This window comes from Rutilus rutilus (genome assembly GCF_951802725.1).
Source record: "Rutilus rutilus genome assembly, chromosome: 6".
Lineage (NCBI taxonomy): Eukaryota > Metazoa > Chordata > Actinopteri > Cypriniformes > Leuciscidae > Rutilus > Rutilus rutilus.
In genome coordinates this window covers 40,695,005-40,716,278 of record NC_140214.1, presented here as the reverse complement: position 1 = coordinate 40,716,278, position 21,274 = coordinate 40,695,005, and the positions used below count along the sequence as shown (strand labels likewise).

The following is a 21,274-nucleotide window of genomic DNA, read 5'->3' as shown; positions in this document are numbered from 1 at the left end:
TAGATAAGACCATATTAAGCAACTATAGGCCGATCTCAAATCTTCCTTTCATAGGCAAGATCATAGAAAAAGTTGTCTTCAATCAGCTGAACAAATTCTTATGCTCGAATGGATACTTTGACAATTTTCAATCTGGTTTCCGACCGCACCACAGCACAGAGACAGCGCTCATAAAGATAATAAACGATATTCGCTTAAATACTGATTCAGGCAAATTATCAGTGCTGGTACTACTCGACCTCAGTGCTGCATTTGACACTGTCGATCACAACATACTTCTGGACAGGCTGGAAAACTGGGTGGGGCTTTCTGGGATAGTCCTAAAATGGTTCAGGTCATACTTAGATGGGAGAGGTTATTATGTGAGTATAGGAGACCATAAGTCTGAGTGGACATCCATGACATGCAGAGTCCCTCAAGGCTCAATTCTTGCGCCACTCCTGTTCAACCTGTATATGCTCCCAATGAGCCAAATAATGAGAAAGAACCAAATTGCTTACCACAGCTATGCAGACGACACACAGCTCTACTTAGCCCTATCGCCCAACGATTATAGCCCCATTGACTCCCTGTGCCAATGCATTGATGAAGTCAACAGTTGGATGTGTCAAAACTTTCTTCAGTTAAACAAAGACAAAACTGAAGTCATTGCGTTTGGAAACAAAGATGAAGTTCTCAAGGTGAACGCATACCTTCACTCTAGGGGTCAAACAACTAAACATCAAGTCAGGAATCTTGGTGTGACACTAGAGTCAGAGCAATCAGTAGTCATGTCAAAGCAATAACTAAATCAGCATACTATCATCTGAAAAATATTGCAATAATTAAATGCTTTGTTTCCAGACAAGACTTAGAGAAACTTGTGCATGCTTTCATCACCAGCAGGGTGGATTATTGTAATGGACTCCTCACTGGCCTTCCCAAAAACACCATAAGACAGTTGCAGCTCATACAGAACGCTGCCGCCAGGATTCTGAGCAGAACCAGACAATATGAACATATCACACCAGTCCTCAGGTCTTTACACTGGCTCCCAGTTAAATTTAGGATTGATTTTAAAGTATTATTACTGGTATATAAATCATTCAATGGCCTAGGACCTCAATACATTGCAGATATGCTCACTGAATATAAACCCAACAGATCACTCAGATCATTAGGATCATATCAGCTTGAAATACCAAGGGTTCACTCTAAGCATGGCGAGTCCGCTTTTAGCTATTATGCCAGCCGCAGCTGGAACCAGCTTCCAGAGGAGATCAGACGTGCTCCTACTGTAGTCACATTCAAATCCAGACTCAAAACACATCTGTTTAACTATGCATTTACTGAATGAGCACTGTGCCACTGTTCGTCCGACTGTTTGTACTGTATTTTATTTTTTATTTTTCTAAACTGTTTTAATTATTCTTATTTCTTTTTATTATTTTAATTTCTTCTATGTAAAGCACTTTGAATTGCCATTGTGTATGAAATGTGCTATATAAATAAACTTGCCTTGCCTTGCCTTGTCTTTTCAAGTTTTTATGGACATATTTCATATACTCTATATAAAGACACTGATACAGCCGTACATCTGATCATGAATGCGACAATACAATGGATTATTCTGATACACAGAACACAATGATGTAGACGACAATTAAAAGAACAATGGACAAAAGTAACTATGTCTTTATTATTTCTGTGTAAAACTGACGCGTGTCGTTTGTTCAGACTCAGAGACTATTGTGCTCATAAATGTAATGAAAATATTATTAGATCTTTTAAACATTTTTCTGCAATGCTCCGTCGTTCTTGTGTGTTATATAGGGTCATATTTTTAAAATGCATCAAGATGCCTTCAGATCCATTTTTTTTTTCTCTGCAGTCATATTTTAATATTCATGTGTCTGTATAATGAGTGTGTTGCAGGTCTGTGTTTTATTGGTTGTTATCTCCCCTTTTCCCACCCTCTACACTCCCACTTTTCCACAGCTTTACACACATATTTCCTCAGACTTTTCCAGCTCTGAGATGTGAACGACCAGCTAAAACCCACAGACACTTGTTCAATCTCAGTAAATCTGCATGATTCATGGGTTCACAGAGATCATCATGTGATGTGAACCATTGACATTTCCAAACATTTCCAAACAGTTATGACATAACTAAGCCTCATTTACTGAAATCATGTGACTGGCAGTTTGACACACGCTACGAACCACTGATTCGAAACAAAAGATTTGTAAAGGTTTCGTAGCTTCATGAAGCGTGTTTCGAAAGCGCCCATCACTAGCGTTCAGTGGATCTTATTACAGGCAGATACTGATCACAGACTTTTAAACTGCACTTGTTCAATTTTTACAAGTTACAGTATATGCTGCCCTAAAATTAGACATTTTACATTTTGGGAAATACAAACATTGAATTGAAAGCAGTTATGAACATTTCTGATTCTGATGTCACAAAAAACATTGTTCTAACTGAAATAATTATTGACCCATGATCAAACTGTCTGTCTTAACCAAATATTTAAAGTTTGATATCACATTTTAATTGTGTGTTTTTAATTTGCTGTTTAATTGTATTACTTTAAATTGTTGTAGGAAAAGACTGCTCTGACTCAAACAAGTGAGGAAATATTATCATCAGCTAACATTACAACTAAAAGTAAAATAATATAGATAAATGAGCAATACTCACGTCAGTGTGTTGAGTTGACAGTGTTTATCCTGCAGTAGAGCAGCGATCTGATTCACTCCTGTGTCTCCTAGTTCATGTTTACTCAGATTCAGCTCTTTCTGGAGAAACGGGTTTTTACCCACAACTCTATTCACATACTGACAGGCTTCCTCTGCAGCAGGACTCAAAAACCTGCAGAAGAGTCAATTCAGTTCTCAACTAAATGTCTGTTGCATTACAAAAAAGATTGATACAATAACATTTTGTTATTTTTCTTTGAACATTTAGATACACAAATAAATGTAAATTTAAAAGAAACTAGAGCGACACTCAGTCCTAAAGCAAACTCATAAGAACAGAAACGTCTCAAAGAGCAGAAGGGCAAAAGCTCACTAGATCATAGTTTTCAGTATGAATACAGAGTGTGAAATTAAGATCTTTCTGGCTTTTAAGCAGGAGAAGTGAGAAACGTCAGCACAGAGAAAACTGGCTTGTGAAACTGCATGTTTGTGAACATCTGGAGACTCATAGACCTGCTGTAGAGAGATGCAGTGAATCTGGGCTTGATGGAAAACAATTGTGTTCAGAAAACTATTTCACTAAAAGGTTATCTAGAATTTTGATGAGAAGTGTGCACAAAAATAAAATTGTGCATTTCAATTATCAAGGTATAGAAGAATAACAGCACATATACTGACCCATAATGTCTATTTGACATTTAGCTCGTATCACAACTAAACTGACGTTTATCATCATCATGACAGAACCTGCAGCATCTGATCTGATCTTGATCATTTTGATGCAGCTAATTGAATAGCTAAAATAATATATTAGTTATGAATTTTTAGCCTCCATATAACTAATTTAGTTAATTATTTGATCCCGTCTCACCTCAGTGTCTTCAGTTGACAGTCTGGATCCTGCAGTAAATCATTGAGCTTCTTCACTCCTGATTGTCCAGTATAATTTCCTGTGAGATCCAGCTCTATCAGGTGTGAAGGGTTTGATCTCAGAGCTGAAGCCAGAGCTTTATAACCTTCTTCTGTCACACTGCAGTTAGAGAGTCTAGAACAGGAATGAAAGCATTCAGCTAATCCTTAAATTTGAATTTTATTTTGTTCTTTGTACAACTGCATTGAAAGTTAGTTGCAAAAACTGACAACTGAATTTGGAGGCAAACAAAAGGCACAGAAACTTTAATGGAAGTAAAATAATAACAAATGTTTTTGAAACAAAAAAGCTAGTTGAATTGCACTACTTGAAAAAATATGCATTGCATTAACCCTGCTTGCATTTTAAAGCATTGTATTTTCAGGGCTTGCATTTTTTATAGGCTGAAATTCAACATGGTTGTATATTTAAGGTGTGAATATTTCAATTCAAAACATTTCACACGTTTCCATTATTAAAAATTCAATAATCCATATTCACCTTTCAGATTTCACTTACACTTTACAGTTGGTTTTATGACTTTAAGTCATTCTCTCCAAATGCTATTGAAGTTGTATAAACGTGTGTACCAATGTCTTAAGTGACTTTAGAGACGGTCCCTAAATGTGCGAATATCCAGTGTCAGGCGAACTTATAACAGTATATCACTGGGAAACGCTTAGCGTGAAACTTTACGCGTTACGTTCATATTCTGGTCCATCTGCTTGCCTGTAGCCTATTAATATAGCCTACATCCCCAATAAGGTGTGAGTTTGGTCTTTTATATCACTGTATTTTGTCCATTGAGTTACTTTGAGTGTCCTGAGACCGCAGGGGAATCCTGGAGAGTGACGTATTGAGACCACAACATCAGTCTCTCCCCTTCTTCGAGGACCTCCATGATGAGCTGTCTAAGTCATGGAGTAAACCATATACTTCTCGTGTCTTTGTGCCCTCGACGTCGACTTTTTCGACTATCGTGGGTGCGAAGTCGCGGGGGTATTCGGTGATGCCTCGGGTTGAAGAGACGCTCGCGAGCTATCTCTCGCCCGAATCGGCATCTTCGATAAAGAAACCTACCCTCCCCATGAAGCCATGTAGAACAACATCAGCGCTCGTGGGTAAAGCTTACCAAGCTGCAGGTCAGGCTGGTGCTGCGCTGCACACTATGGCAGTGTTACAGGCGTATCAGGCTGACCTGTTGAAGGACTTGAGTGTGGGCATTACCATCGACGAGGAAGCATTCTCTGAGCTTCGTCGAGCCACAGATCTGTCTCTCCGTGCGACCAAGCAAACGGCTGGTGCCATCGGCCGTTCAATGTTGGCTTTAGTCAGCACGGAGAGGCATCTGTGGCTTAATTTAACGGGCATTAAAGAGAAATATCGTTTGTTTCTTTTAGACTCTCCTGTTTCTCCATCTGGCCTGTTTGGCGACTCTGTTAAAGCAACAACATGGAACTTTTCCTATACTCTTTGCTCTGCGGTCGCCCTACAGGTTGGAAGCGGAATTGTCCATTACCGCTGTCGTAAAATGATTTACGGTTACTGTCAACGCATTCTCATCCCCAAATCGTCACTTTCAAACATTCTTCAATATCCGACGCACAAAGCACCCTTAGCGTCAATATGAGACGCTTCGGTTATGGGTAGGTTTAGGTCTGTGGTAGGGTTATGCGTCTCATATGGACGCTAAAGGGTGCTTTGTGCGTCAGATATTGAAGAAATTTTGAAAGCGTCAGTATATGACGACTTGGGATGAGAACGGGCTGTTACTGTAAGTTATATGAAGCATGCAGGTTTTTTTCATATGGGCAATGATAATATTATTAATCTTCCTCCTTTCATAATTTATACATGTTTAGTAGGCTAAACATTTTAACTCAAACATTTGCGATTTGCGTGTCGATTGCAATGCTCAAATCTGAACGAGAATGATAGCAATAGCATCCTAACCATCTAAAACTAGCATGTTAGTGTTTACTAGCTACCAGATTGATAATTCGCTCATCTACTAACGTTAGCTGATTCATGAAGATAAATGGAGGACCAGATAGTTTCCGTAACGTAGCCAGGCAGACAACAGATTAGAAAAACTAAAGAAAGTATGCAAGCAATTTACTTACTAGTTCAACAGCATGACGGCCAAGTCAGCATCGGTCTGACGATAAGCTCACGCCAGCGAGCAAACGCTCGACCAATATTGATCCTCGTCCAGCCTTTCAGTTTATCACTCTCCCTTTTCCTCTTCCGACTCTACTCTGACAAAACCTTGGACTTCTTACGTTTCGCTGCTGCTTCAGCCATGACGAAAACAAACGCGCTGGTTGGCCTGTCACGGTGGGCGAAGTGACGTATGCCGTAAAGCAGTCGAATTTTGTAGTTCTTTTTGAGCTCTGGTTACTACCCGCTCCCCGAAGTTACATAGTGCCAGTAAAAGCGATACAGACCCCGTCAGGCTCTGGCAGACGTCTCATTCAACCTATTGTAAGTCGATGTACCATCACAAGGGTCTTGGAAATATATTATGAAGGTTGAAAAACTACATGTTGTTACTTTAATACTGTCGTATTATCATCTGAATGTGGGAGCGGATTTACTGTCCAGACAGAAACTACCGACGGGGGAATGGAAACTCCTCCCGGAAGTAGTGAAACAGATTTGGACCAGATTTTACGAAGCAGAGGTGGACCTCTTCGCCTCCCAACAGACAGCGCAATGTCCCCTCTACTTCTCTCTGAGTCACCCAGCCCCCCTGAGTCTGGATGCGATGGCGCATATATGGCCCAAAATGCGCCTTGAAGGATTACAAATTTAAGAATCTATTTCAGATATGCTTCCTTACATAAACATCACGGTGAAGAATACTGATTTTAGCATTTGAGGTTTTAATTTAGATTCCAATATAAACTGAGAAAGTTTAGCAGCTGTTATGATGATTATATCAAGAGATTCCTGCCAGTCCTGTTCTCTAAATGAGTCAATTGCTCAGACTCTCACCCTAACCCTTTGTCTTTATGCATTTCCTGACCATTAAGCTCAATGTACAGTTGTGCTTTTGTCTCTATGATAATGTTAATGTGTGGGCGATCTAGTCAGGCTGATTGGATCACTGTTATGCTGATGAGATCAGAGCTGCGGAAATTCTGGTAACGAGCTGACGCCTATATTGTATTTGCATACTTTGTAAAGGGAAGGTCTCCACCCCCAAAAGTCCTTCCTATAAGATACCATGTAAAGTTACTTTTTTAGACTTTGGTGACTGCAGCTACCGACAGCTCGTGTTCTCAATAAAGAATCCTGCTGAAGAAAGAACCAAGTCTCCTGGTCTTCGATTCTGAGTTTAGGAGAGAGTTGTCCAGAAAGATGCGGCTCTACGATATGTCTCTAGCTGAAGTCACCCTCCACTAGACAAAGTTATGCCAGTAAATGGGGTGTTTTTGAAAGGTGGTGTGTTGTACACAATGTAGATCCAGTCAACTGCCAGATTGCTTCAGTTCTGGACTTTATGCAGGAGAAGTTATCAACAGGCACATGCCCCGCCACTCTCAAGGTTTATGTGGCCGCTCTTTCAGCTTGCCACGCCTTGGTTGACGGGGCGCCACTCGGGAGACATCCTCTGCTCGCTTGCTTCATTCGAGGGGCCAGGCGACTGAGGCCTCCAGTAAGAACCAAGATTCCTTCATGGGACTTTGCTATACTGTAGTCCTCGAGGGTTTGGTTGAGACCCCCTTTGAACCAATAAAATCAGCGTCTGACAAACTTCTGACTCTAAAAATGTTTTTTCTCATGGCAATAACTTCTTTGAAAAGAATTGGGGATATGCAGGCTCTGTCTATCTTGCCATCCTGCTTAGACTTTGCCCCAGGAATGGTGAAAGTAATTTTGCATCCTCATCCTGACTACCTGCCTAAGGTTCCTTTCTCGACTGTACATCCTGTCACTCTTGAGGCCTTCTGTCCTCAGCCATTCATAACGCCGGCGCAGGAGAAATCTCACAGACTGTGTCCATTCCGTGCTCTTCAGGCTTACATCCACCGCACTAGGCCGTTGGCGTAAGTCAGAGCAACTGTTCGTCTGTTATGGGGGTAGTAACAAAGGAGCAGCTGCCACCAAGCAGACCATGTCTCATTGGGTCAGGGATGCTATTGCTCTTGCCTATAAGGTGCACGGTCAAGCTTCACCAATAGGTCTTAGGCCTCACTCCACCAGGGGGGTAGCCCAAGGTTATAATCGTTAACGAAAACGAACGAAAAAACGAAAACTAGGTGGGAAAAAACATTGTCGTTAACTAAAATAAAAATAAAACGAGGCATTACAAAAAAACGATAACTAACTAAAACTGTAATGTGTGTTTGGCAAAACTAACTAAAATAAAATAAAATTATAGAGTAAATGTCCTTAGTTTTCGTCTTTGTTAAGGTCTTTCATTTTTTAACGCTATTTAAAACACGCAGCGTATTGTTCAGCTGCATTTCCTGCTCTCCCTCCGTCTCTCTGTCACTCATCTCTCACATGCGCGCGCGCACACACACACACACACACACACACACACAGCCCCTCCCCTCCGTGCACACCGCGTCTCCATGAGAACGAGTGTTCGTTCGACGTTGAAAGCAAGTTCGCGAAAAGTTGGTATCTCTATCTCGTGAACACCTTTACAAAATCACACATTAAAAAGTGGTATAAAAATATTTTAAATTATGAATATAATTTTGTCAGTGTGTTAATGTCGACCCGAGAAGCGATTGCGCCTTCTTTAGAAAGTTAACTAGTCGCAAGTTTGAGGTAAAATGCACTTTTTGGTTGTGGTTGTCGATGTCAAAACACTATATAGGGTAGAGTGGGGGAAACCGCCCCCCTTAAGGAAAATGTGACATTACAGTGAAACAAAACATAAATGTGACTAGAATTGCCATCCCGGTTTTGAGTGACTATGGCAGGAGTTATTCACCAAATATTAAAATTGCTCAGCCTTTATAATTAATTAGTATTTGACTGAAAATATTTTTGTACACAGCGGTGGGGTAAAACGCCCCCCAAGGTGGGGTAAAATGCCCCCTTTCTTACCAACCAGTTTGCTTCATAGATCAACAGCAAAATTAACAGACAATAGTTTTTAATCTCTAAACGTAAAAGGCAAGTAATGTATCAACATGTATATATATTAATATTTATTTTTTGTTCAAATATTTTGATTTTACCACCTAGTTATACTGCATTAAGTGTAAAACAAAAATATTTGATAAACAGAAATATGTTATTATAGTAAATATGATAGAGAGAAACTATTCCCCCTGGGGGGCGTTTTACCCCTCAGCGTAGGGGTAAACCCCACAAGCTTTTTGTTTTACCCCACAAGCTATTACTTTTTTTTAAAAATGTTTAATTTTTAAAATATAATTATATTCCTTATAAATAACATATGATCTCAAACTACAGACTTCACTATTCATCTATCATACATCACTGCGATATCCTGAAGAACAATATTCTTTTAAACACTTGTTTACTAATATCTGAAAATTATAGCATGTAATCCTCTTCTCTTCAAATATGTCGCTGGTGTCAGCTTCTCCATAGAGATTTGTATATCCCCGTTATCAACGTAGTGCATAGCAACAGTAAAAATGTATCTTATCTACCTCTAGTTGTTATTTTGGGAAAAACAGGTGGGGGGCGGTTTACCCCAGGGGGGCATTTTCCCCCACTCTTCCCTAAGCTGTGATTCAAATATTAAATATGTTATGTCATTTTTTTACTTTTACATGGAATGTTTGCTGCTTCAATCCAGATGAGTAGGCTATGGTTACTATATAGTATATTATATATAGTACTATATTACTATAGCAGGCTATAGTACGGCTGTGGTATTAGTATAGGGTGTGAATTCTGATGTGTAGATTTTTGGTACGGCGTGTGGGTTTTGTAAGAGGTAAAGGAATTTCAATGGGTTGTGTTTTTTCTTTCTAAAATTGTATGATGGTTTTGTTGAGTTTTTATTACACACATTAGAACTTTATCAGGATGCATAGTATCCTAAATTTAAAAAAAAAAAAATACTTAAAAATAAAAATCTGCCTGCCTCTATGGGAATTTAACATAGGGGTGTACTCACTTATGCACCATGTATTTTAAGGAAGAACATTTATTTTTTTAATTAAGGCTTTAAGTTCAGTTTCCAAAATATGATTTTTTATTCCTCTTTTTATTCAACTTTAGCATGGGTGTATTCACTTATGCATTGCACTGTATATATATATATATATATATATATATATATATATATATATATATATATATATATATATATATATAGTCCTTGCATTCTTTCTTGTGGCTCAGTGACACACCTGAATGAAAGGCTCATTGAGTATGCAGCCCCATTATGCGGGGCCATTGTCTCCTCAGGTGTGAACCACTATATATTCATGATGGTGTTGGATCATTGACGCCCACTCGCATATTGCCTTTCCAAACAAAAAGTGTCTTACAAAATTTAAATCAATGTATTGTTTTATGTCAATGATTAGGCAGGATGATTTTCACATCATTTTGAAGAAAAAACTCTAGGCGACAAAATGCATTATTCAGAAGTCTTGTAGACACATATTTAGTATGTGTTTTGTGGCCTTATTTCAGAAACTTTCATTTTTGGTTTTTTCAATAACCATGCATAAACATTATTCTCTCAAAAATACAAACATGTACATACATGTTGCTCACATATTATGGTAGCCTTGTTTGTGCTAAATAGAGTGTAATTACACCTTTGCCATTAAAGGTGCTGTATGTAACTTTTTTTTATAAAATGAATCCTTTTTTTATTGCCCGTCTGTGAAGGGGTTGTAATCACACATTACAATGATCCACTTTTCGCGTTTTGCTATTACCTCTGAAGGCCAGTATTCCTATTTTTATGTGAAGTCTCCGGGTCGGATTTTCTGCGAAATCCACCGGATGTGACGTGCATGCGTGCTCCCGAGCCTCTCCGTTTTATACAGTCTATTGCGACGGCACTGCAGCTAACGACATGGAGTCTGATAACACCAAAAAACGACCTGCCTCCAGCACAACACAGACTCCAACACAAACTCCAAAAAAAAAAAAAAAAAAAATTTTATCTGCTGAAGCTCGTCAGGCCAAACGTCAATCGGATCGACTCAGGACGAAAACACGGATCAACATTGGCAGAGCGTTTGAATTATGGAGAGACCTCCGCTTTGTTTTAGGTATAAAAACAGACCCTGAGTTGGCTTTCATCCTTTTGGACAGGTAAGCTAACAATACTTCAAAGCATGTAAAATATATTGTGATTTTGTGCTTTAGTTGGCTCAAGTTAGACATCATTAGTTCGCCAGCTAACGCCGACCATTTGCTAACGTTATCTGATGTGAAAGACTACAGTTGTAACTTTATTGCTTTTCACGAGCACGAGCACTGTTGTTGCAATCTGAAACATCACCGCTAGAGGCCGCTGGATCCTACATACAGCACCTTTAATATGTTTATAAGCAACTGAAAAAAGCACAAATGTCAGGTCATGTCAAAACATCTCAAGGACCCAAAAAACACCTCAGACCCCCAAGGGTTAAAGACGTTCCCAATGCGCTGAGCAGCACAGCATCTCGGCTGCATCAAGGTTACAGTCAAGTAACCCGGAACGATATTCCTGCCGTTCCCGGATGTCAGATGTTGAATTTTCTGTCAAATTTGAACCACTGAATTTGTGGAAGCGAATTTGTAAAGCAAAATAAAATGGACTGAAAATTGCCGGTCGAATATTATAGGTTGTATTTTAAAACAGAATGAACATTTTGGAAGTGAAATCTGAAAGGTATGGATTATTGAATTTTTAATAATGAAAACGTGTGTGAAATGTTTTGAATTGAAATATTCACAGCTTAAATATACAACTATACTGTCCTTGCAATGAGTTGCTTCTTCAAAGCTCGACAGTTAGCTAACAGTGTAAAATTCTCCAGAAAACACAAGGCATAACTTTTCTTGGGTTCCACGAAGAAACTTTACTTTTCTTATTATACTGTAAAACTGTAACAAAGAGCAAAAGACAAACATAAATGAGATCTAACCAATACCGATACCTAAAGTACACAACTTATAGCAACAGAAATGCTCATAGCTAATAGCTATGCTAACTATCAATTTAGTCATTTGACATGAGAAAACTCCAATAACCAAAAGATTGGTTACTTTAAGATTGGTAAAGTACAATTACTTTTAACATTTTTTAGTAATATGTACAGTACTTACGGAAAAATAGTATCCAAAGCAACAATGTAAAAATAATAAAATACAGCAGGAGAAAACAGCACTGGCACTCTGCTCTGCAGCACACTCAACTACATTTTTATGGAAATTTACAAAACTAAAGCTACTGCTGCTGGATAGCCAAAAGGGGGCACTGTTGCGCACACAATTATGATAAAAAAACAAACTCTTAATTTACTTCAGAGAGGTCAGAACAACAACCATGTTGAATTTCAGCCCATAAAAATGCAAGCCCTGAAAATGCAAGCCCTGAAGGGTTAATGCAATGCATATTTTTTCGAGTAGTGCAATTCAACAAGCTGTTTTTGTTTCAAAAACATTTGTCATTATTTTACTTCCATAATCTTTAATGTTGCTGACAACTGAATATGGAGGCAAACAAAAGGCACAGAAATCTTTAATATGTTAGACATCAACATCACTTTCGAGATTACAATTATGTAAAACTGTGTAAGCCCGTTTATCGGTCCGCCAGAATGGGTGAAGTTCTCTGCGTGTTACTGTCTTTCCGTGTGGCAAAGTAATTTAATTCCATTTAAGCTTTTATCTGCTTCCATTTTATATCTGACTCCATTTTATCACGACTTCGAATTTAAGTTAGATTGCCAATTGGTTATTGGTCAATTATATAATAGTTTAGCAATAAATTTGATTGTTCTATTTAACTCTTTACTTATTTTTTACCCGTTCATATTAGGAAGCTATGTTGCTCAGAGGTCCTCACGCCTTGTTTAACGGGGGTCTCACGATCACAATCTCGCCAGCTTCGCTCACTAAACAGAGGTAATTGCTATATACCTGAGATCGGTCAAATTCACACTTACACAATCAAAGATACTTTGGTATAGCCCCCGTGATTGCATACACTTGAAATTAAATTAACGTTTACTTCAGTAGAGGTATGGCCACTACTACAGATATAAGTCAACCAACTTTACTTGTCTTATTTATATTTGCATTTATGCATTTGGCAGACGCTTTTATCCAAAGCAACTTACATTGCATTTCAAGGTACACATTTACATTCTTATCAGTTCTTGCTTTCCCTGGGAAGTGAACCCATGACCTTGGCGTTGCAATCGCCAATGCTCTACTGTACAGGAAAGCTATGTCTTAGGCCCCATCCACACTACTGCGTTTTAGTTTAGAAACGGAGATTTAAAATGAATACGATCTCCGTCCACACCAGCGTTTTAGCTGCGTATTAGAATTGATCTCCGTCCACATTAAAACGACTGAAAACGCGGATCATGTGACCATTCACCAACACTGGGCATGCGCGTGCCGGTGTAAACACAACTTCACTGATAAAATTATCCCACCATGCGCTGGTTCTTCCCAGGTTAACCCAAAACCGATGCTCCATGTACGGTTGATACCGCCGCTGCACACGGGAATTGTCACAGATCGCTCGAATAATAGCTTGCCTCCGGCGCATGTAGGCAGTTATAGCATTGTAAAATGCAGAATTTACTTGCACAACAGCTGCTAGCAAAGTATTACACCATGACTGATGACACCCAATCATAGAGCCGAGCGTGAGCCTCTACTACGTCATCGTTTCTAAAGTTCTCCGTTTTGACCCGTCTTCAATAAAACGCCCTCCGGAGATTCAAAACGGGTCGGCAGCGTTTCTAAACTTCTCCGTTTTGGGTCTCCGTTTTTGCTGTTTTAGTCTGGACGGGAGGTGCAAACGTAGCAAAACGTCTTTGCAAAACACGTACACTTCAATTAGCGCGAAAGTATAAGTGGTCTAATCTGACGCAAAACTTGCGGTAACATACGAATCTGTTCAATTCAGCTCTCTCAGGTGTGACGGGTTTAATTTCAGAGCTGAAGTCAGGATGAGACTCTGTTTCTCTGTAATACTGCAATAACTCAGACTGAAGACAGAGAAATATCAATAGTTCACATCTATGATGATCATCTTATTGAAGAGCTACAGCAGCATTTAGTTCCCTTTCGAGGGAACTCGAACTGCATCGGTGACGACACTATGGGAACGCCCTTCAGCATAGCACGTCTGAATTCATGAATGAAAACTAATCCAATCCTATTGGCGTTGCGTGATGACGTTGCGTGTGACGGCATATACGGATGTGTACAAAAGTACGCCTGCACACAGAAAACTTTTTGCTATTCGACAAGCGCTCTGTGTGTGTGAAACAAGTCTGTCCTATTTGGTGTTGTATGTTCTGTAAAGTCTACATTGCAATAGAATCTAGGGGCTCGGATTTCGCGTTTGCTGGGGCAGCGCGTAGATTATGAGTCTACTCTGCAATAAAGATTCTGTGGCTTGGATCTCGTGTTTGCCGAGGCAGCGCATAGATTTAAACTCTGCATTTCAATACAGAATCTAGTATCTCGGATCTCGCGTTTGCCGAGGCAGCGCGTTGATTACGAGTGTACTTTGCAATAAGATTCTGTGGCTGGGATCTCGCGTTTGCCGAGGCAGCGTGTAGTAGATTGTATAAATAAATATTTAAACAGTTTTCTGGTGTTTATGTAACTATCCAGTGTTTATGGTTGCATTTAATTCTGAGGAATTAAAATAATTAAAATATTATCTGACTTTAGAACTTGGTTATATATTTGAATTCAGCCTACCATCTGAAGGAGAGTGTTGCTTCTAGAAGTCCCCCTCAAAAAACAAAGAAAAAAACAAAGCTGAGCTTGGGACTCTAGGCGGCGCTCTCGCCCAAGCCTCCTGAGAAGACGGATCTGAGGACCGTCCTTCAGGCCAGGAAGGCGTTGGGAGAGAGGTCTTAACTTATGTGAGACCTTGGAGGGTTGGTTTGTCACGACAGATCTTAAGGACACTTACCTTTATATCTCCATCCTTCCATCACACAGGAGTTTCCTGAGGTTCACTTTCGGGGGCGAAGTGTACCAATATCGGGTTCTTCCATTCGGCCTAGCACTCTCCCCTCGCATGTTCACCAAGTGTATGGATGCAGCCCTGGCCCCGCTAAGGCTCCAGGGCATCAGTATGTGCTCAATTACATCGACGACTCGCTTATCCTGGCACAGTCTCGAGCACTGGCAGTTCGGCATTGAGATGTCGTCCTTGGCCACATCCAGCGCTTGGGGTTGAGGCTCAACACGAAGAAGAGCGTGTTGACACCCACCCAATGGACTACGTTCCTGGGGGTGGTCTGAGACTCGACGACGACGCAAGTAAAAATGTCTCCTGCACGCATCGAGTCCATACTGACCACAGTAACCAGAGTGAAGCTAGGCCAAGCCATCACAGTGAACTGCCCGGTGGCTTCAGTACTGGAGTTCTCCAAGACCGCTTCTCTGCTTGGCTTACCCCTGTCCACACTCAAGGTGTACGTGGCAGCCATCGCGGCTTTCCATGCTCCTCTGATAGGCCTCTGGGGAGGCATCAGCTAGTCGTACGTTTCCTCCACGGGACCTGGAGGATGAGACCAATGACTCGTACCAGGATTCCCACCTGGGACCTGGCGGTGGTTCTCGAAGGGCTGGTTGAGGCCCCCTTCGAACCTCTGTAGTCGGCTGAGGCCAAGAACCTGACTCTTAAGATGGCCTTTCTCCTTGCCATCACCTCTCCTAAGAGGGTAGGGGATCTCCAGGCGCTCTCTGTGTGCCCGCAGTGCCTGGGCTATGTCCCTAAGGTGCCGTCCAATTGGCGAGGTCAACGGTTCTGCAGGCGTTTCATCCCCCACCTCATGTGACGGCGGAAGACGAAAGACTTAATTTGCTCTGCCCTTTCAGAGCACTGGATATATATATATTCTGAGGTCTTCACAGTGGAGGAAGGCGGACCAGTTGCTGGTGTGCTTCGGGTCCCCTAACTAGGGGCTCTCCGCCTCTAAGCAAACCATCAGCAATTGGATTGTTCAGGCTATATCCCTGGCCTATCAGGTGCGCAATTTGTCTTCACCTGTGGCCGTGAGGGCTCACTCTACCAGAGGCATGGCGTCCTCTAGAGCCCTCCTTTCAGGGGCTCCTATCCATGACATATGTGAGGCGGCTGGCTGGGCCACTCCGCACACATTCATGACATTCTACAGTCTGGACCTTCCCTCTACATCCAGCACACGAGTGCTCTCGTCCTAGTTGTGCCTGGAGACAGCTTCACACTGGACACTTGACGTTCCCATAGTGTCGTCACCGATGCAGTTCAAGTTCCCTCGAAAGGGAACTTCTCGGGTTACGTATGTAACCCTTGTTCCCTGAGAAAGGGAACGAGACACTGCGTCGGTTCGCCACGCCTGGAGCGGCTTGCTTCATAGCAAAGCTGACTTTTCTGTGTGCCGGCGTGCTTTTGTACACATCCGTATATGCCGTCACACGCTACGTCATCAAGCAACGCCAATAGGATTGGATTAGTTTTCATTCATGAATTCAGACGTGCTACGCTGAAGGGCGATCCCACAGTGTCGTCACCGACGCAGTGTCTCGTTCCCTTTCTCAGGTATAGTCTGTATTGAAACCCAGTCACACTAGTTCTGTGTGCTGGAAGATACTGTTTCTTCTCTTTCATTTTTTTAACTATTTATTTCTCTATTCTTTATTCTCTGTTGAAAAGGCAGATTTCTGCATGTACACAATCAGTACATTGTATCAGATGCTGGAAATTAAACAATTACTATCTAGATAAAAAACACATAAAAATGTGACCAATAGGGAACACCCAGCAAGTGTACTGCTATAAACAATGAAACATAAGCCCTGCTGTCTTCAAATAAATAAACTTCAGTCACACTGTAATTGCTGTACAATATAATGATACTAACTGTAGTTTCTCCAGCTTGAATTGTGGGTTCATCAGTAGATCACTGAGGTTTTTCACTCCAGAGTCTTCTAGTTTATTCCCGCTCAGGTCCAGCTCTCTCAGGTGTGACAGGTTTGATTTCAGAGCTGAAGTCACATCAGAACAACCTTCATCTGTCATATCACAGCATCTTAAACTACATTAGCAGAGAGAGAGCAGATAATAAGACAGAAGAAAAGAAAACTCTTTAATCTGTAAAATCATATCATCTTCATCAGAAAATAAAACAGACAGAGGAAGAGAGATATTAATCTTTATTTCACCAGATCACAAAATACTAAGGTGAACATGCTTGCAGAAATATTATGTGAACTCAGACTCACTGTCAGATATTGTGTATAAAGAGTTTTAGTTTAAACTGTTGAAGTGATTTTAAGCATTTTGATTCTTGTCTGTGAATGTGACTGACCTCAATCTCTCCAGTTTACAGTGTGAATCCTTCAGTACGTCACATAAGTGCTTCACTCCTGAGTCTCCTAGTTTATTCCCGCTCAGGTTCAGCTCTCTCAGGTGTGATGGGTTTGATTTCAGAGCTGAAGTCAGGATGAGACTCTGTTTCTCTGTAATACTGCATATATACAGACTGAAGACAGAAAGAGAAAAGAAAATGAATCAGATTTATGATGATCAACTAACGTGTTTAGCTTCATCCAGCAGACCTTTTCGGACAAATAAACAGGGATATCCAGGTTCAGGTAACACAGAGAAAGACTACACACTGTTCATTTAAGTATACTACCAACATTGTAACAATACAAAGGTATTCTTGATCTATTTATGTTAGTTTACACATTAATTTCTTATAATTTTTTAAGGGTCATGAACCCCCCCTAAAACACATTTTTGAAGATGTGAACAGATATGTACAGGCTGCACATCACTGAAAATAATAAAAGCACTCATAAGTATTACCAATAAGTGGAAATTGGTTATTTTTGTGTTTTTCTGAGCAATTTGGTTCTTCCGGGCTGAAAAGTAGAGTGGAAGCGACGTCACTGTCTCTGAGGTAGAAGCGTGCTTTCAGAGCATGTGATTGGCTGAATGTGAGGTAGAAGCGTGCTTTCGGAGCGTGTGATTGGCTGAATGTGAGGTAGAAGCGTGCTTTCGGAGCGTGTGATTGGCTGCCGGAGCTGGAGAGAACGATTATGTACGTCAGCCAGTTCTGAGCGACTCTCTGAATAGAATAGAATAGAATAGACTAGAATGCGCTGTATTATGCATGAGATCATCGCATCACAGCGGAGAATTCAAACAACATGCGGAGCATGAGAGCGGTTTCTGCCGCGATGAGTTTAACAACGCTCGCAACGCGGATCATATAGTTCATATACGGACTGGAGCAAGCACTTTTCAAGTTTTTATGGACATATTTCATATACTCTAGTGCTGTAAACATGAACCAGCACTGCTCTTCATTAAATTAAATATATGTGCAAATAAAGACACTGATACAGCCGTACATCTGATCATGAATGCGATGATACAATGGATTATTCTGATACACAGAAGTCAAGTCAAGTCAAGTATATTTGTATAGCGCTTTTCACAATACAGATTGTATCAAAGCAGCTTCACAGTATTAAATTAAAATAATACAACAAGGTTTGTTTCTAGTGGAATTTATTGATTGATAAAATCAAATTAAATATCCCCAGAATATCCCCAACTGAGCAAGCCAAAGGCAACAGTGGCAAGGAACCGAAAAACTCCATCAAGTGACCTAATGGTGTCCTAAAACTCCATCAGGTGACCCAATGGAGAAAAAAAAACCTTGGGAGAACCCAGGCTCAGTCGGGGGCCAGTTCTCCTCTGGCGTTTATTAACTAGAGGCCGGATTGTAGTTTGAACTGTAAGATTAAAAATATTATATGAATGCCTGGCTGAAGAGATGCGACTTTAATCTAGTTTTAAACTGGGAGAGCGAGTCTGAGCAACGAACACTATCAGGAAGGCTATTCCAGAGTTTTGGAGCTAAATGTGAAAATGCTCTCCCTCCTTTGGTGGTTCTGGATATCCTAGGTATGACCAAAAGCCTTGAATTTATTGATCTTAAAGAGCACGCTGGATTATAGGGCGATAGAAGATCCGTTAAATAGACTAGAGCTAAGCCATTTAGGGCTTTATAAGTCAGTAGCAATACCTTGTAATTAATACGGAACTTTATAGGTAACCAATGCAGTGATGATAAAATTGGTGTTATATGATCATATTTTCTTGATCTAGTAAGAACTCTAGCGGCGGCATTTTGGACTAACTGTAGCTTGTTTATTGAGGATGCAGGACAACCAGCTAATAAAGCATTACAGTAATCTAGTCTCGAGGTCATGAATGCATGAACTAACTTTTCTGCATCAGAAACTGATAGCATATTACGTAGCTTAGCAATGTTTCTTAGCAAAGGCAGTTTTTGTAACATGAAATATGATTTTCGAAAGACAGGTTGCAATCGAGTATAACACCTAGGTCTTTTACTGTAGAGGATAAAGTAACAGGACATCCTACGATGTTAAAGTTGTATTGCGAGAGGTTTTGTGGGCAGTTTTTTGAACTGATGATTAGTACCTCTGTTTTGTCTGGATTTAATAAAAGAAAATTACGCGTCATCCAATCTTTTATATCTTTAACACACTCTGTCAATTTGGATAATTTAGCGTTTTCATCTGGCCGTGATGAAATATATATTTGAATGTCATCAGCATAACAATGGAAACTGATTCCATGTTTCCTTATAATATTTCCAAGTGGCATCATATATACTGAGAATAACAGAGGGCCTAACACAGATCCCTGCGGCACTCCATAGTTTACTGGAGTTATGATCGATTTTTCTCCATTTAAATAGACAAAATGGTAGCGGTCAGATAAGTATGATCTGAACCAGCTTAATGCTTGTCCTTGAACACCAGTATAATTTTGTAGTCGATCTAAGAGTATTGTGTGATCTATAGTATCGAACGCAGCACTTAGCACTTACATCAAGTAAAACTAGTATTGAGATACAGCCTTGGTCAGAAGCTAAAAGTAAATCATTTGTGATTTTAACGAGCGCAGTGTCAGTGCTATGGTGCGGCCTGAAACCAAAATATAATTTTCTTGCAAGAAAGAACACAATTGAGCGGACACCACTTTTTCTAATATTTTAGACATAAATGGAAGATTTGAAATGGGTCTATAATTTGCTAGGTTATTATGATCTAATTGTGGTTTCTTAATGAGAGGTTTTATAACTGCCAGTTTAAATGTTCTTGGAACATGACCTAAAGATAAAGACGAGTTAATAATATTGAGGAGAGGCTCTTCCACTACAGGTAACACTTCTTTCAGTAGCTTAGTTGGTATAGGATCTAATAAACATGTTGTTGTTTTAGATGAAGTGATAAGTTTATTTAACCTGTTAACCGTTGCCAGTGCGCCCGCGCACTGAAGCGTTATTTATTTATTTAATTCAAAATTACTATCAGATTTAATGTTATACCTTGACAAACTATACATAATTAAAAAGATATAATACTCAAGTTTCAGTATTTGACCACTATTGTATTCTGAGAAACTCATAGTGACAGTTATGTCTTAATTTGTGTCAGGAGTTATGAAATGAAAAAATGAGTCGATACCTTTAATATGAATTATGCGCGTCAGCCGCTTTCATTCATAAAAAACTCCGTGCTGTCGTCATGACAGCGATACACAAAACAACGTCCCTCAGGGCTTTAGCTCAAAACTGTGCAGATTTGGAGAAATATTGATAGATTCACATCATATTTCTATAGACAGGAATAATATTTATTGAATTTATACCCAAATGCGTCGATGTAATCTTTATGAGCATTTGGTATTCCGATACTGTGTTTTTTAATTCATACCAATAGCCTGAGGGCGCTATATGCACAATAATAGTCCATATATGGAACATGAAGAAGAGCCATGACCATGTGACATTCCAGGACGTCACTGATACCTGACTGATACACACAAAGCTACAGAGATCGCGCTGTAACATGCAGATACAGATGTTTTGAAGACAATAAACATGATTGCACTGATATTTGAGTTACCTGTGTTTTTCAAGCCATGCCAGGTATTTTCATAATAATAGATTATATTTATAATGTAATGCTAATCTATATAGACTATCATTGTGCAGAACACTATCCAATAGTATATTTTCTGTCTGATTTTTTTATCTGAAGCCAAATTAGATCACAGAAGATTATTTAAAATACTCAACATGCGTTAAAAAGTAAGTTTAGAGCACAAACATGGTTTTAATCTCATAAATTGTCGTGTATTGATGGTGTGCTAAGCTAACATGCTAGCTCGCCCTAGGTGCACCTGCTACCTAGAAGTTATACTTTTATTATTTTTTGAATGCTACCTGAAATGTGTCTTTATTCAAGAAATGCATTTGATACAGTTTAAAATGTGTGGTAAACTTTGAGAAAAGAAATTAGGGACTGAAACCCTATGAATAGCCTGTGAATAGCCAGTCGTTAGTAGCTATAATGCAGACAAAAGAAATGCATATTTCGAGCCATAACCAGGCTGGAGAGGTGTGAATGTGTGCAGGGGGAGACTGAGACTGAATGGGGA

General features: G+C 40.0%; 1 protein-coding gene across 1 annotated transcript in view; it reads right to left on the bottom strand.

The window, feature by feature from the left end:
• LOC311291359 (uncharacterized protein) overlaps positions 1-21,274 on the bottom strand; it is a 796,365-nt gene that overhangs the window by 18,196 nt on the left and 756,895 nt on the right. Inside the window, exons 17-20 of the mRNA XM_084410352.1 lie at positions 17,094-17,267; positions 16,647-16,820; positions 3,556-3,729; positions 2,686-2,856 (exon numbers count right to left, since the gene is read on the bottom strand). Of these exons, the coding sequence (XP_084266478.1) occupies positions 2,686-2,856; positions 3,556-3,729; positions 16,647-16,820; positions 17,094-17,267 (693 nt within the window). The remainder of the gene's footprint in view (positions 1-2,685; positions 2,857-3,555; positions 3,730-16,646; positions 16,821-17,093; positions 17,268-21,274) is intronic.